This window comes from Pangasianodon hypophthalmus, chromosome 21, assembly GCF_027358585.1.
Source record: "Pangasianodon hypophthalmus isolate fPanHyp1 chromosome 21, fPanHyp1.pri, whole genome shotgun sequence".
NCBI lineage: Eukaryota > Metazoa > Chordata > Actinopteri > Siluriformes > Pangasiidae > Pangasianodon > Pangasianodon hypophthalmus.
The window spans coordinates 18997270-19014069 of record NC_069730.1 but is presented as its reverse complement, the minus strand read 5'-3'; the positions used below and the strand labels follow the sequence as shown (position 1 = coordinate 19014069).

The following is a 16800-nucleotide window of genomic DNA, read 5'->3' as shown; positions in this document are numbered from 1 at the left end:
GTGCTGTTAGCGCTGCAGAGAAATTAGCTCGTATTTTGCCATCATCTGTTGGTTGAAATAATTTATCATCATTTACTTTTCCTTCAAGCATGTACTCAGGACATTGCTGATGGTGACATATTTCAGTAACTGCTTAACTCAGTGAATCCAGCCACCATTTTTTACAAATTTGACCTACCTAACAAACATAACGACTTTTGGGCGTGGCTTTGGATTGGGCAGTTAGGAACTCTGATGTTTATGCTTCAGGTCTGTTTATGCAACAGGAAGTCGTTTTCTGCTTTAACTCACAGAAGATGAGCCACGTCTGGCTGAGCTGCAGGTAGACGTGTAGGTTCGTCTGGACTCCGATGTCTGTGATGCTGACGTCTGCTTCGGGAGTCTCTCTCAAAAGCGTGAACTCCCAGTAACAACGGCAGATTCCTAATCACACAGGAAGTCAGACGTACACAGACTCATGACCTACTGTAACTGGAGAACGCTTCTGCACCTGTTAGTTTACTAAATCTAGAAACGTTCTGATTGGTTGATGTGGCGGAAGTGTTATATACGGATGCTCGCTCTGGTCTGCTCTTGATCCGGGCAATACTTCTATCTGTGTCTCTCTCCATCCATCTATCTGTCTGTCTTTCCATCTGCCTGTCTGTCTGTCCATCTGACTATCTGTATCTCTATCTGTCCATCCATTTATCTTTCTGTCTGTCTTTTTATCTGTCCAACTGTCACTCAGTCTGTCTATCTATTTATGTGTCTGTCTCTCTGTCCATCTATCTGTCTGAGAGTCCATCTGCCTGCCTGTCCGTCAGTCTTTTTGCCCAGCCGTGTGTCGGTCTGCCTGCGTATCTATCTATCTATCTATCTATCTATCTATCTATCAGCCTCTGTTTCTGCCAGTCTGTCTCTCTGTTTATCTCAATCTGTCTTTCCAGCTATCAGTCTGTCCATGTACCAGCTTGTCTGTCTGTCTTTCCATCTGTTTTTCTCTGTCCATCTCTCTCTCTATGTCTCTATCTGTCTATCTGTCCTAACGTCTGTCCATCCCTCTCTCTATTGCTACACAAACACACACTGTACCACTCTGTAACACACACATGCTCTCTCTCTCTCTCTCTCTCTCACCGTAGGCTATGAGTAGGATGACGGCGATGATGGTGAACCAGAGCAGGAGGCCAGCAGTGAAGCGCAGGAGCAGGATGAAGATCAGACTGATGACCAGTGCTAGAATTAACCCTCTGACACACACACACACACACACACACAGACACATTGTAAAACACAAGCTTTAAAAACACAGTAAAGCTCTTTTCAGATGTATATTAAATCTGCTCACATTAGAATCCAGGCCCAGGAGTTGGCGTAGTCTTCCACGATCTTCATGCCGAGCTGCTTGGCCTCCAGCAGACCCGTTATACCACTGCACAGACAGACGGAGCGAGAGACAACAGACAGACAGCTATAAAATATCCATAAACCATCCATACAATCACTGCTTAATGAAGCGTCTCACTCACACACAACAGCTGCTTTAATTGTTTTTCATAAGTCATAATGGAAAATAAAGCTTTTAGATTTAATGGATTCTATTTATTTCTTCCAAGATCACTTCAGACGAAGCTGACTCATCTATATGATATGATATAAATAAGAAATAGAACACTTGGAGGTGTGCTTTTATAGGACAATAATCAAGGACAGGGTGATATAAAGAAGCGGAGTTGCTGTTACAATCCTGAAGTTGATTATTTTCCTATAACAGCACATCTCGACATGTTTTATTCCTCTGATCCTAACAATAGCATTTTTTATTTAATTAAAGAATGACACATCTTACTTTCTATCTGTTTATTGTTACAGATAAACTGTGTGTGTGTGTGTGTATACTCACTCAGCTGCATCTCTAAGTTCACTCACACTCCTCGCCATATCCAGTGCGTCCTTAAAAGCCGTTCTGTTAGCGACTGTCAGCGTGCCATTCCTCATGATAAAGTCTGGAAGGCATCGCTGGAAAACTGAGACGGAAATTCGGGATAAAGTTTAAAAACAATGAAACACAGAGAACGAAGAGAACGAAGAGACACCAGAGCAGGAAAAACATCCACCACATTGTCTGGTGTCTCAGAAAACCTTCCCTCACCAGCCTCTCTAATCTTCCTTCTATTAAAGTTAATAAGACAAACAAACGCAGCTTGCTGTATTACAGAGAAACCACAAAAAGTGTAAACTCCTCTGTCCTGAAGATTTCAGAGAACGTATAGCTTTACCTCTGACTGTTACAAAGCTGACACTGGAGACTCCTTCCATAAATGGTACATAAACATCTCCTTACAGGAAATGTCACATATTAATGATTACACACATTTTTTAATCGGTTTAAGCAGAGTGTCTGCTGTACATGTCTCTGTTAATGAGCTGTTTCTATAGAAACGATAACGGAGTAGAATTAATATAAACCTGCGCTACTGTCTGAGCTGCTGTTCTAGAAAATTAATCAACACCTTCTGACCAATCAGAATCCAGAATTATTATTATTGCTGTAATTGAACTATTTCAGTTGTTATGATGGTGGGGATATGATTTGTGTGTGTGTGTGTGTGTGTGTGTGTGTGTGTGTGTGTGTGTGTGTGTGAGACTCTCTGTCCCCAGAGAGTTGCAGGATGCTTCCTTATGCCTGACAGCTAGTCATATACATCAGACTAATGACTCGTAAGTGAGACTCTTTCAGAGTGCAGTGGACTGATGAATATTTAGAGACTAAACACACACACACACACACACACACACACACACATTAAGGAAGTGTATTTACATGGTCGGCTGGGCACAATCACTGACGGACAGTCTTCATCACGCAGGACATGAGCCACAGGCTGAAGAAGAGGAAAAAGAGAGAGAAAGTGGTCTAATTTACATTACATTACAGCTGCCTTTTAAGGAAAAAAGGGGTGGAACTAAATAGTTCTTCCTTGGCTAGGGACTTAGCCAAGTCCCTGGCTAATCAGTTACAGTGAAGGAGGTGTGGCTTTGTATCAGTCAGTTACAGTGAAGGAGGTGTGGCTTTGTATCAGTCAGTTACAGTGAAGGAGGTGTGGCTTTGTATCAGTCAGTTACAGTGAAGGAGGTGTGGCTTTGTATCAGTCAGTTACAGTGAAGGAGGTGTGGCTTTGTACCTGTCAGTTACAGTGAAGGAGGTGTGGCCTGTGTGCCTGTCTGTTTCAGTGAAGGAGGCGTGGCCATTGTTTCTATCTACAGTGAAGGAGCTGTGGCCTTTACTCCTGTCAGTCATAGTGAAGGAGGCGTGGCCATTGTGTCTGTCAGTCTCACTGAAGCAGGTGTGGCCTATCATTTCTTAAATCTAACACTTTCTTTTCGCAGTGTTTTCCTGTGTTTCCTGAATAATCTCTTACAGATTTCAAACCACTTTTCTCAGCTCCGTAACTTGAAAAAGTACGAATAAAGAAGTAAAAATAGTCAAATGTACTTTTTAAGATGAAAATTTGAAGAGGTAAAATATATAAAAAAAGAATTACAGAAGTGTGTAGTGCTGCATCGCTGCCGTGTTGTTTATGCAGCAGAAAACAGATGGAGCTCGATATTGGCTGGTAAACACATTGACAGAATCTCGCTTGCTCTCGGGATGAAGATCATTACGGGCCGTGTGAATCTTGTGTTTGTGAATAATCACCTTCTTAGGATTGTTGAATCCCGGCCTGCAGAACTGTCTGTAATATTCCCAGTGGCTCCTGTTGAAGGGGTGTTGGAGCTGCACGTCGGTGTAGGTGGCGAAGCGGTCCGGGCACCTCGAAACACACATCTGTAAACGTCAATAGGAAACGTAAATGCGGGTGTGAATGTGGTGCTGAGGTTAAAGAGCGTAGAGTTGAATGGAGATTATGTAAAGTGTAGAACCTGAGTGGTAGGACACTGCAGGTTTATCAGAACAGCAGGATTTGCACATTTCAGGATGTTGAAGTAGAACAGGATGGGTTTCTTACTGCAGAGAGAAAAATGTTAAGCCCTAAAACAAATAATCAATGATGCAGCAGTGTGATGCAACCTGACATGAAGCAGAGTTACTGTTACCATCCCAAAGCTGATTATTTTCCAATAAACTGTTTTAGTCCACAACAATATGCCAACATTTACACTTTTTTATTTATTAAAGAGAAACACGTCATACATTTTATCCATTAATAGTTACGTTTAATGTTTATGAATGTCTGTGGAAACAAGTGAGTTCCTGTTCTCACTTACGTTATAGCAGCTATAAACAGTCGTTCCCTCACCAGCCTCTCTTTCTTGTCTCTCTTTAAGTTAAAGTTATTGTTTTAATGTTTTCAGTCATTCTGTCTGTCTCTATCTGTTTGATTCTTTGCTTATCACAGTTTTGTGTTTTGTGTGCTTCTTTTTCAAGAGGTAAGAACACATTGAGTGCAATTTGCCAGAAGGTGTCAGCAGAGTCATGTATTATTCACACACACACACACACACACACACACACACATACTGGTTTTTAAGTCTTACGAGGACTTTGCCGGCCAAACCAGTTGAAACGTGGTTTAAGGGGACCCACCTTTCCCTTTGTGCTACAGCAATGCCGTAAACATCAAAAAATTTGGTTTTTTTTTAGCAAGACAAATTTCACTTCAGATTTCTTCTACGCAAAATTAAACTCTTAAACACAAGACCTGACATTATGGTTGCATATAAGGACCGTCTGAGAAGCTCCCGCCTCCGACAGAATTGGTACTTATAAGGTCACACCGCTTTATCGGGACATCAGTTTAACAATACACAAAAAAAGACTTTACACTGTATTAGAAGGACAGGCATGTTTTATTGGTACTCGACTTAACACAAACACAAACATGACCGCATGGTGATTTACCGGGTCATCTGTGACTTAACAGAACAAGTCCTTCTATACAACAATTACAGAACATTAAGCAACTCAGGTTAGGGATACTACAACTGAGCACTTAAAAAACATAACTGTTAACTGTTAACATAATTTTTAACTCTGTTAAATACAGTCCCCTCTGAAAAGCAAGTTCAATTATATTGTTTTTCCTATACCTAGACATCTGGGTTTAAGATCAAATGACGAATATAAAACGATAGCTCAGAATTTTAGCTTTTTTTCCTGATATTTACATTTTTTAAACATTTTATTTTCAAGTGATGAAGTATGTTGGAACATGTGACTGGTGTTTCTTGTTGCCCAGGTGTATCCTGTTAAATTGATTGTTTAAAGAATTAGTAGCTATGAACAGCTACTCTTGTTTTGAGCGATGTATATGGGATGTATGTATGCTGGCTTGATACAGTTATTGCAAGCAAGGGATATGAACCAAATATTAAGTGTTGTTTAATTTACTTTAAGAGAATTTGTGCCTATACCAAAGGTGCCATGTTTTAAGCTGTGTAACACAGATATAAAAATCAGGAAATGAAAGCTGAAATTCTAAACCATCATCTCATATTCATCTTTTGACCTCAAACCCAAACATCTTCAGCATATAGCAAAAACAGACTAACTGAGCTTGCTTTCTGTTACTTTCAGAGGAACCTTTATGTAGCATCCCATCACGATTTTCAATTACATTGGGATTTCCTTTTAAAAGTTATTCCCCTGTTTCGAACAAAATCTCGTATATTTTGTGCTGTACGGCCTGCCAGCACAGGATCCTCAGCAGCCTTGCACTGCAGACACTCTGCCATTGTGGCCAGTTTTCCTGTGGTTATATGAGACTTGAAGTGTTTCATGACAGCCATGACCTCACGTTTAGACCACTGTGTTCGTACCGTCTTTCTAGACCTCTTTCTAGTGCGTTCAGTCTCTGCTACAGTATTGTCCTGCACCACTGCTAAACAAACAAACAAATAAAAAACCTATTAGTTTCAGAAAAAACTCTGAATGCTGAGATGTCTAGATATTGGGGGCTTTTGTTAGTGGTCAAATATCCAAAAAGCTTGCTGTTATATGAAACATAGACATGGGTATACACCAAGCAGCCATAACATTAAAACCAGGTGCCTAATATTGTGTAGGTTCTTCTTGTGCCACCAAACAGCTCTGAGCTGTTGAGGCATGGACTCCACAAGACCTCTGAAGGTGTGCTGTGGTATCTGGCACCAAGACGTTAACAGCAGATCCTTTAAGTCCTGTAAGGGCCAGAAGGGCTAAGCTTCCATCCCCATGAGCATCAATGCACCTTGGGAGTCCATGACCCTGGCTCTGGTTCACCAGTTCTCCTTCCTTGGACCACTTTTGGTAGGTTCTAGCCACTGTATACTGGGAACAAGACCTGCTATGTTGGAGATGCTCTTACCCAGTAGTCTAGCCATCACAATTGTTGATATACTAAACTAAATCAAATTAGTTGATATACTAATATATCCCAACCCTCGACAAACGCCATCGTAGAGAAATAATCAATGTTATTCACTTCACCTTTCACTGGTTGTTATGTCTGATTGGTGTATACAACACGTATCAAAAGAATCAATTAGATTGTGATGTTTAAAATTGTGAACCTTATAGCCAGCTTATTGCACAGCAATAAAATTAAAACAGCAGGTGCTCTATGGGACATGGGCAAAGCATCTGTGTTTGAGACTAAACAAACAAGTATATAAATATGCACATCATACAACCATAAAGACTGGGAGATATGATGACATAGAGTTTTGTTTCAAATTAAAATAGGTTAAAAAAAAGATAATTATGAGTTATATGACTAAAACAAAACCACATATATAACTTAGAAAATACAACCAGAACATCCAGCTTTGGCTTCTTTTGGTGGGTGATCCTTCTGCATCGCTATAAGAAGAGATTACCACATTATTCAGCATACACAAACAGTGTGGACTGATCACGACCCAAACAATTGGGCATGTAACACATCAATATGTTAGAAAAACCTACCAATCTGCACTGGTGCACTCATAGACACATCCATATTCTCACTTTCAGTGCCATTCTCAGATTCACTTCCATCACTGCCATCAATGTTGATATGATCTTAAAAGCAGAAGCAAAAATGAATACTACAGTATATTTCAACAAGTCCCTGACTATGTTCCTTGAACATGATATTAAGTAACAGTCTTTACCAATCTGATTGCCTAATATTAGCCTAATTCTACATAGGACACATTAGGACACCACAGGACCTTTAAAACTGTTCCCCTTCTAAAATGCAGATGCATACCTTCAATTTCAATGTCATCAAGTGATTTGCCTTGAAGTTCAGGAAGAACCCCTTTTTCCATGGCCAGTAGGAGTTTTGATATTTTAGCTAGCTGAGTTGTTGCTTCTGGGAGCCTGTAGTATTCACGATGTACACGGATGTCATGTCCCAAGAAGTCTGCAACTTGATCCAATTCATTGTTTTTTAGGTTAAGAATTTGTGAGAGAGTGGCCACATGTTTACGCAAATGTGTTGACCTAAGATGTTCTGGATTTTGAGCACCACAGTGAGATGCATAGAGTCTCAGGCAGTCCTGGCCCCTGTAAGGGCTTTGGCAGTTGGGTCTGGCAAACAAGAAGGAATTGGAATCCAGTACCCCACATTCCTTTCTTTTACTGACCAAAAGTGTGAGTGCATCCACCATGTTTGGTGTAAGAAGCACAGCGACTTTCCTCCCCCTTTTACCCCTGATCTCAACCCTGCTGAAGTGGCTGCAAAGTTTCTGTTCAAATTTAGAAAGGCCCACTGCAACATCTTCATGAAGATGCGTGTTATCTCTTTCTTGGAAGCTTTTTGTCTGCATTTTGGAGACTTCCCCAGCACGTCTTCGATTAAAAAGAATTATTCTTGCAAGTGTGGTTTTAGCAAGTTCTGCATAGATTTGTGGCGATGGTGCCTTCTTCAAGTTTTCGGATGATGCATCTGCAATTGTTTCCAGGTGTTTATGAAGCAGCTGAACATCATGGGTAAATGGCAGCGTTAATGGCTTGTTAAATTTTGCTTCACTCAGTGAGTTTAAAGCATTGTGGGAGATGAGCTCTGACCACTTGCTGGTATACAGTTTTTTGAATGTTTCAGTTGACTTGATTTGCTCTTCATCCTCTGCCATTAAAGCTCTACAATGGATGATCGCACATACCTTTTGTAAGGTGTGCCCCAGTTTTAATGCTAGGCTAGGAGTTTGGTAGCAGTTCATTTCTTCATCATAGCCAGACACTGTTTTGACAGCTTGAACAACACTTGGAAAGTTGGCAGGTTTTACAGCTTCCTCAAGGCTGTGTATGTGAGAATTGCTGCGTAGAGTTAACAAAAATCTTCCAATTTCACGAAGCTTTTGTCGAATATATTCATATTTGGTAGAGTCATTTCCATGTTTATTGAAGAAAGACTGTGCTAGCTGAAGAATGCAGAAGTCATTGCGTACTACAGAGGCAACGTCATCTTCTTTCATTGCACTTAAAAGCTTCCAAACCCCAGGCGATATCTGGTGTGGGAATGTAGACTCTGCCAAGGCTGCCAAACCCAAAACCCTGACCCTACCGTGGTGTTCATTTAGTTCTCCTGGCTTTAAAGAACATCTTCTTGCATGTCGCCATAGGTCTTTACGGACAAACATCGCTTTGCAGTACATGCAATGCACAAACTCTTTGGAATCGCAAATTCTGGTTGGTCTTCGTTTGACTTTGAGCATCCCAGTTCCTTTCTGTACAACATCGGAATTATGCTGATAGTTGCCCTTGTTTCTAAGGTTCTGCAGCAATACTTTACGTTCTTTTGAGTTCTTTGGCATTGACAGTGCTTTTGCAACTTCACCTTCTGCCATATGTGTTTTCAGATGACGAGAGATTTTTGACTGTGGTTTCCCACAAATATAACAGTAGTTTTTCTTATTTTCAGTACAAGAAATTACAGATGACTGAAGACACTCCTCAGCTCCATCCACTTTAGCCTTGCCCTCTGCCATTAATGATTCCTCAACATCTCCAAGTAAATCACTTCCACCAGCTCCCTCTCTTACTTCCAACAGTTGCTGGCTTGCAGATGTTCCAGTGACTGTTGTTGGCAGCATTAAACTGTCTGATGCACTGCCTAAAACTGCAACTTTTGATGTTCTGTAGGTCTCAGACACTTGCTTACCCTGAACTTTGCTTGAAAGATTATCTGAGGTTTGTGTATAGCTCGCTTCACTGTCATAATCTACATCAGTCAACTGCTCCTCATAAAGTAAACCAACTTCTTCTCTGGCCTTAACACACACTTTGCCCTTGCTTGCACCTTCAGGATTCAACTTGGCAATCTGGGAATAAATAGCCTTTCGTTTCTCCATATTCAAGGGGCATTCTCCTTGTAACTCTACTGAACTCTCAGATTCACTGTCTGACTCTGACTTTGGCACATATTCTTCATCTGATAGTGATTCATCCTCACCAGTACTTACTCCCTAGTACCAGAAAACAAACGATCACTAGAAATTGCACTTGCAAATGACTAAAATTTATATAATGAATTATAAATGCACTCACCCATGATAATGACTCGCTCTCATTCTTTCTAAGTTTTACAAAGCAGGACTTGTGCCAAAAACAATTGCAGACTGCAAAAGAGAGAGAAGTAAATAAGTAAGAATGTAAGATTTCAATACAAATAAAACTAAAAACACCACAACTGTTGCCTTAACTCAATATAAAAAGATGAAGCTTAGAATTTTATTAATAATTTTCAAACCTTATGAATTTATGAGACCAGGACCACTGTCTGGAAACAATGGGCCAATTGGACAAACCATACCAGTTATAAATTAACTGCCATCTTAAATACTGTAAAGTACATTACTGACCTTTGCATCTCAGACCAATCCATTTGAGTGATGCTACAGGTCCAACACATGCTGCACATTTGTTCATGCTCGAAACAGTTGCGAGGACCATTTCATGTTTACAATTCTGTGAATAGAATTAACAAAACTCATTTGACATCACAACCAAAAATATTTGTCTAAAAGTAACTCTAGTGGAGGAATAACATGGAAAGCAAAATCCATTTATTTGATGTTAGATGATGTGCACTTTGGGCATTTTCACAACTCAAATACAAATACAGACAAAAAGAGCATGCCTGTTAGAGGTTTTAGTCTTGACTTTATATAACAAAAGCTGAGGTGACAAAATATTAAAACTGTATCTGGATATTCTAGATACTGCATCAGCATTCTCTTTCACACGTCTTCATTTTAATTCTGGATGTGTTTAAGTATGAGGCAATGGTGACAAAAAAGCAAAATGTACGTTTTTAAAACAAATCAAAAATGATCAAAATAACTGATAAATATAGGTTTTGATAGCAGAACATGTTGCTCACTAATGTGATATTCGACATACTGTATGAACGGCTTTGGTCATTACACATACAGTAGATATTTGAAATTATGCAACATGAAATAAATTATACAAATAATGAAGGAAATTATTGATGATGTATTCCATAGAAATTCATAAGCCAGAAATAATGTCTATCCAGCAAACTTACTTTTTCTGTTTTCTCACTTGGTGCTATTGTATCTTTTTCCTCAGGCCCAGATTGCTCCTTCACAATGGTAATCTGAAATATTAGACAACAAAATGTTAAGGTTACAAATTAACCAGGCTAGGATTATTTTCTGTTTAGTTTAGTGAAATTAGCAGGCAATGGGTATCCTTTTGGACATAATTAATCAGAAGATGATCTCAAAATTACCTTTTCTGTCTCCTTTCTTGGAACCTCAGACTCCATCTTGTCCTTTATAGTCGTCAGCACTGTTGTAACCTCAGTAATGGTTCCAGCTGTATTCTAAAAACAAAAATAACAAGAGATTTCTATGATGATAAACCAGCACCCAAGTCAGATCAATACACATTTACAGTGTACCACTCCCAGTGACTCTGAAGAAGCAGATAAATACCTAATAATGTATGTGGTGTACATGATATAGCTTCACAAAGTGAAGTCCCTCGAGACCATGTTTCTGTCAGATGCTTTACACACAGCTGCTGATGTGCATTTACTATCACATGTCTACAAGGTCCCATTAATACCCAGTGTACTGATAAACCAGTGCTGTGTCACACACAAGCTGATGAACACAGAGTCATCATATAAATCAATACTGTCCTCATATACCATGTACTAGTCAAACACACTGACACACACTAATATTCCTCTGGTAGAGGATCCTTATAGCATAGTTCCTAAAGGTTCTCATTAGACACAGTGTTCTCATAAAACAGGTCTCAGCCATACACATCACATACACACACTAACTACATTCTTAATATAGTGCCTACAACTGCAGACACTTCTATCTCTGTGCTCAAGAAATGTTTCCAGTGCGAGGAGCAGCTCACAGACACACTTCACTATTACAGTGCACCAGTCCCAGTGACTTTAAACAGACAGTGTACTGTGATTAAAAACTCCCTCAAACTCCGCAAACTGCACAGAACAATTAGGGAGATAATTAATCAGATGATGATTTCTACAATTTACCTTTTCTGTCTCTCCTCCTGGAACATCAGTCTCCAACTTGTCCATCACAGACGTCAGCTCTGATGTAACCTCAGTGACGGCTCCAGCTATATTCTAAAAACAGACATCACAAAACATTTTTCTCATTTCACACTTGTTACACACACAGTATTCCCAAGAAGAATTTGGAATCAGCGATTTTCTGTAACAGTTGTGCTGGAAGTTTCCAACGAGTTTCAATCAACAAATTTTCAGTTCATCCACAGTAGCGCATCAGCAGTCTTCCATCACTGCATCTCTCAAATGCTCTATAGGGTTTAGGTCAGGGCTCTGGGAAGTGTTCATATGTGCACTGTATATACAGTATAGTAGGGAAGATCACTGTATAGATGGTATACTATTTATACCCATATAATGGACATCCATCAGTGATAATGATGCCCCTAAAAACAGTGCTGTAGCTGATTAACTCATAACTGCACCCCACACACTGTAACGTGTGTGTCACTGCTGTACTCACGGTAGACCACATATATACTCAGTGCTGCTCCTATAATGGTCCCCTACTACTGAGGGATGAGAATATAACACACTGCACATAGTAAAAGGAATGAACTCTAGTCAGTAACTATACATCTATTAAATGCCAATTTAAGATAATGTATGTGGTGTACATGATATAGCTTCACAAAGTGAAGTCCCTCGAGACCAGGTTTGTGTCAGATGCTTTACACACAGCTGCTGATGTGCATTTACTATCACATGTCTACAAGGTCCCTTTAATACCCAGTGTACTGATAAACCACTGCTGTGCCACACACAAGCTGATAGGGGGATCATTAATCAAAACATGATTTCTATAGTTTACCTTTTCTGTCTCTCCACCCGGAACATCAGTCTCCAACTTGTCCATCACAGACGTCAGCTCTGACGTAACCTCAGTGACGGCTCCAGCTATATTCTAAAAACAGACATCATAAAACATTTATTATTAATAAAACCAAATTTTCAATACTTATTATTCAAGCTTGTAAATTGGGTATAGAATTGTATATGTAGAATCAACAGGTTTTAATTCATTATATATTTCTGTAAATGACCTGTTCTGTTTGGTTGATGGCTGCCTGGGTATCTTCGGTCACAGGGGTAAAGGGGTCTGCCTCAGAAACAGCCTGCAGAACAGGTTAAAGAGCAAGATGAAAGGCATGTATTAAAACTGGAGCACTGCTTGGTTTCAGCAGACCATGTTAGCCATCTTCCAATTCTTTCACTGACTACAGGATACCTGGTGCTGTGACAGAGACTGATTGTCTTTCACCCTCCTGGCCTCACTCAATGCCATAGTGCTGTTTTCCTCTGGTGGCAGTTGGTGTTCTTCAGCTACAATCTGTGAAGATTTGTTATGACAGTGTAAAATATTGGGAATATAATTAGATGATTGTAGCATGTAATGATTTGTAAGTTATGTTTGTACCGGCATGTTTAAGCGTGGCCCAATAACACTGAATAGTTCAATCTTCAATACCTTATTTCTCCAAGGCAACTCAGAATTGCCATAGTCGTATGTGATTTCTTCTCCAGGGTCGATGCTCCTAGTCGCAAATAAACACAGATGAGGCTTTCCCTCTACAGTGATTATTTTCATTTTGCTGTTTGGGCTGATGTGGTCATCATTGACAAGTCTCCCAAGGGAACCATCTTCTCTGGAAGCATCGACACTGAAGCATGATATAAGACAACACATAACATCTTGTGGCTGCACAGAAGACCTTTTCAAAACTTTATGCATTAGCATGATCTTACAGAAAACATTATATGAAGAACAATGCAATGTTATACATACCATAAGAGTCTTCCATTGAAACGGAATTCATACATGAATACTTTCATGGCATCGTGATACAACTTCTGTCGTCGTTCACATTCAGCTTTGTTTATGAGTTGTCCTCTGTACTCCAAAAGAAAATCTCCCTTATCAAAATGAACACAACTGAATACTCCACGTCCTGTATGAGAAAGCACAACACCTGTTAGTCCAGTGTTTATTCAAACTGAGCAGCACATCTGCAGTGTTCTCTAACATCCTGATGCTCCTAAATAAGAATAATAATTTTTTAAACAAAAAAAACTAACAAAGAATGACATATTAAGACTTACCTATAAATGAATTTATATATTTCACATCAAATCCCTCCTTGTCTTTGGCAGCAGATGTGAAATATTCAGCCTCCTGTTTGGGATTGTCTCTCCTCCTCCTCCTCAGCTTCATCTCACACAGTCTGTACACCGGGCGCTGTGTGTCCACGCACAACTCATCCTTAGTACTTTAGTTCATTTAGTTTATACTTAAGTTTGAAGCCTTAAAACACTTTGGTCTGTATATAGGTTATTGTTATATAAATGTAAAGCAATGTAAATTTCCTGTGAGCCTACCGAGGGCTCCATCAGTGATGCTGAGGGATGTGCTGTTACTCTGCTGTGACGTCACCGCAGCACCAGCACACACAGCTGATAAACAAACCACACCACTCTCATTTATATACTATATATAAATATATAATAAATATATATAATAAATATATATAGTTATTTAAAGGTGCGAACTAGCTTATTTACGAGGCGTGTAGAGACTGTCAGGGGTCAGAGAGAGTAAAACCCGCAGCTGCAGCATGATAAAATGTTAGTGTTAAATCGCGCGCCCCCGACGCGCGCCCCCGACACGCACTACAGCGGCGCGAGCTAACAGGAAGTGATGCAGCCAAACTAAGCAACTGCAGCCAACTAACAGTTAATAGAGTTCGCTCCGGGATTAATAAAATAACACCGAAATAAACACTTCTCCAGTCTCCATGCTGTTTGTTGTTTACCGGTTGTTGCTTGTGTTCAGCTAACGCAGGCCACTCGAAACCATTTGAGCTACAAACCATACACCCGCACTGTGTTCCGGAAGAGATGATTTAAAGATCAGCGATGTCGCACATTAGCATTAAATATCATTAGCAACGCTACCATGCTAATTTACCGATATTTCCCGTTTATATTAATTAAACCAAATTCACATAAACCATAACCTACACTTAAACTCATTCATTAAAAATACATTTGCCAAGTTTTTAAAGTAGAGAATTCTGTGATTATTATGGTAACTAGCAGGATTTTTAAGATATACTCATTAGACTAAACATGTACCCCATTCTCATGAGCATAATCTTTTATTTTTTAATCTGAATATGTATAAACTAAAGTAAACGTGCATTTTGCAATATAATCATATAAAGTACATTTAATAAAGTGTATAAAGTTAATTCTCATACCTGTTTTTTAAAGATTGACGTATTATGAGTTCCGCATGATGACGCGCTGCACATAGAGAAACTCCGCCCACAAACCGAGACACGTGACATGAATGACATCGGCCGCAGCCAATCAGAGCGCGAATTAGGCGAGTCAGCGGTAGCCAATCAGAAGGCTCAAATTTTGTGTAAGTGTGTAAGTTGGTGCAATACCAAGACCAGACTAAAGGGGGCGCTATATTAAATTCCGAGTTAACACTGTGTAAAGTCAGTTTCAGGGGTATGTGGTGTAAGTGGACTTCGACCGAAACTTTGAATTTTAGCTTCTCTTACTTAGATATATATAGATATATTAGAGGAATTATGGGGACACTGTCCCTGTCCTCATAATTCCAAATGTCCCCGTAGTGTCGGTACGTAAACAGGTCAAAAGTCCTCATAAGCCACAAAAACCAACGCACACACACACACACACACACACACACACTCAGTCTTCTGTGTGTGAAAAGAGTTTCCAGATTGAAATCACTGCTTCCAACTGACGAGGATGTTGCTATTATTATTATAAAATGTATGAATGTATGAAATGTTAGTCTATAATTATACATTCCCACTCATTTCTACAGTTTAATAATAAAAATAAAACAAAAAATTAACCAATGTCTGGACAGGAAATCTTCCCAATATGGAAGATACAGCTAGCATTATTACTACTAATAACGCTTTATTACTAACAGCATGACTAATATTTTTAATATTATTATTACTGTACTGTGCAATTATGTCATATCCATTTAATATCAAATCTTTATCTCTTTCCATTCCCTGGAATCAATTGACTTTATCCTCTGTCATTAATAAAAATGATGACTCACTGATGAACTCATAACATTCATGAGAATTTGCTCTCACGTCCAGATGTGAAATGTTGTTAAAGATGCGTTATATAGACAGAATAAAGCCTGAATTAATCGCAGGTCAGTCTTCAAGCTCCCTCGCCTTTAATTCTCTGAGCATAACACACGTTCCAATTATAAACTCCCGAGCAGTAAACACACCTCTCGCACCATGACCGCGCATAACAAACACCCTTATCACCGTTCCCCAGCTCCACTAACGAACTGCTTTTCATTCACGCCAAGCTCACATCCTGCTGAACGCACCTCAGCACCAAACACAAGAACTCCAACAAAATCAACGTGCTGCGTCCCAAATCCAGTCCTGCATCCTACACGTGACTCCTCTGCCTCGTTTAACCCTAACCCTAAACCTAGCCCTAACCCTAGCCCTAACCCTAACCCTAAACCTAACTCTAAACCTAACTCTAAACCTAGCCCTAGCCCTAACCATAACCCTAACCCTAACCCTAAACCTAAACCTAGCCCTAACCCTAACTCTAAACCTAACCCTAGCCCTAACCCTCACCCTCACCCTAAACCTAACCCTAACTCTAGATGAGTAGGGGTGAGAAATAAAATAGATGGTTTCTATAGTAACAACCTACACAGGGACGTATACGGCGGATGCTCTGGAAGATCTAAGACTGATAATTAAAAAATGTGAATAATACCAAGTTTTCTGTAAGGAGATGTCTACTGAACACTTCTGGAAGGAGTCTCCAGTGTCAGCGCTTTGTATCAGTTAGTAAGTTTTCAGTTTCTCTGTAACACGACAAGCTGCGTTTTTTTGTCTTATTAACTTGAGAAGAGAGGCTGTAAGCGAGAACAGGAACTAACTTGCTTCATGGACTAACTTAACTTGACATAACTATAAATGGATAAAAAGTATGTCATCATTCTTTAATAAATAAAAATTGTAAGTGATGGCGAATCTCTGTAGTATAAGAGGAATAAAACACTTCAGGACGTGCTGGTGTAGGAAAGTAATCACCACCACCTTGTTGTTGATTATTTTCCTATAACAGCACACCCCCAAGCTACTATTTCAGTGTTCTTATTGACTCATTCATGTACTTCCATTTGAATCCTTACTTAAATGCATGTAACTCGGTGACTTTTTTGCAGTTAATCAGA

The 16800-nt window shown here is 39.6% G+C and overlaps 2 protein-coding genes across 5 annotated transcripts in view; both read right to left on the bottom strand.

The window, feature by feature from the left end:
• slc44a5a (solute carrier family 44 member 5a) overlaps window positions 1-16800 on the bottom strand; it is a 60601-nt gene that overhangs the window by 5878 nt on the left and 37923 nt on the right. Inside the window, exons 5-11 of the mRNA XM_026946110.3 lie at window positions 3907-3991; window positions 3683-3811; window positions 2807-2867; window positions 1886-2009; window positions 1331-1414; window positions 1120-1232; window positions 292-423 (exon numbers count right to left, since the gene is read on the bottom strand). Coding sequence (XP_026801911.3) covers window positions 292-423; window positions 1120-1232; window positions 1331-1414; window positions 1886-2009; window positions 2807-2867; window positions 3683-3811; window positions 3907-3991 — 728 coding nt within the window. The remainder of the gene's footprint in view (window positions 1-291; window positions 424-1119; window positions 1233-1330; window positions 1415-1885; window positions 2010-2806; window positions 2868-3682; window positions 3812-3906; window positions 3992-16800) is intronic.
• On the bottom strand, window positions 4083-15246 carry LOC117598985 (uncharacterized). 4 transcript variants are annotated; one of them, XM_053227526.1, is made up of 17 exons: window positions 14789-14863; window positions 13908-13982; window positions 13632-13767; window positions 13318-13480; window positions 13000-13192; window positions 12760-12861; window positions 12575-12646; window positions 12343-12435; window positions 11496-11588; window positions 10707-10799; window positions 10500-10571; window positions 9811-9916; window positions 9497-9567; window positions 7215-9414; window positions 6929-7024; window positions 6776-6823; window positions 4085-5864 (listed from the first exon to the last, which is right to left on the bottom strand). In XM_053227526.1, the coding sequence occupies exons 2-17, from the start codon at window positions 13917-13919 to the stop codon at window positions 5593-5595; spliced, it is 3822 nt and encodes a 1273-aa protein (XP_053083501.1). In that variant the 5' UTR covers window positions 13920-13982; window positions 14789-14863; the 3' UTR covers window positions 4085-5592. The 4 variants fall into 4 exon arrangements, with proteins under 4 accessions (XP_053083499.1, XP_053083500.1, XP_053083498.1 ...); XM_053227524.1 differs by lacking the exon at window positions 13908-13982 and having other exon boundaries at window positions 4083-5861; window positions 14789-15246; XM_053227525.1 differs by having other exon boundaries at window positions 4084-5864; window positions 13908-15246.

Excerpts from the sequence above, each read along its gene's own strand:
- LOC117598985 (XM_053227523.1), bottom strand. The coding sequence starts at position 14,887 with ATGTCATTCATGTCACGTGTCTCGGTTTGTGGGCGGAGTTTCTCTATG. Across the intron at positions 12,862-12,999 it reads AGTTGCCTTGGAGAAATAAG|ATTGTAGCTGAAGAACACCA; the intron begins GTATTGAAGATT and ends AAATCTTCACAG. Across the intron at positions 7,025-7,214 it reads TGATGACATTGAAATTGAAG|ATCATATCAACATTGATGGC; the intron begins GTATGCATCTGC and ends TCTGCTTTTAAG.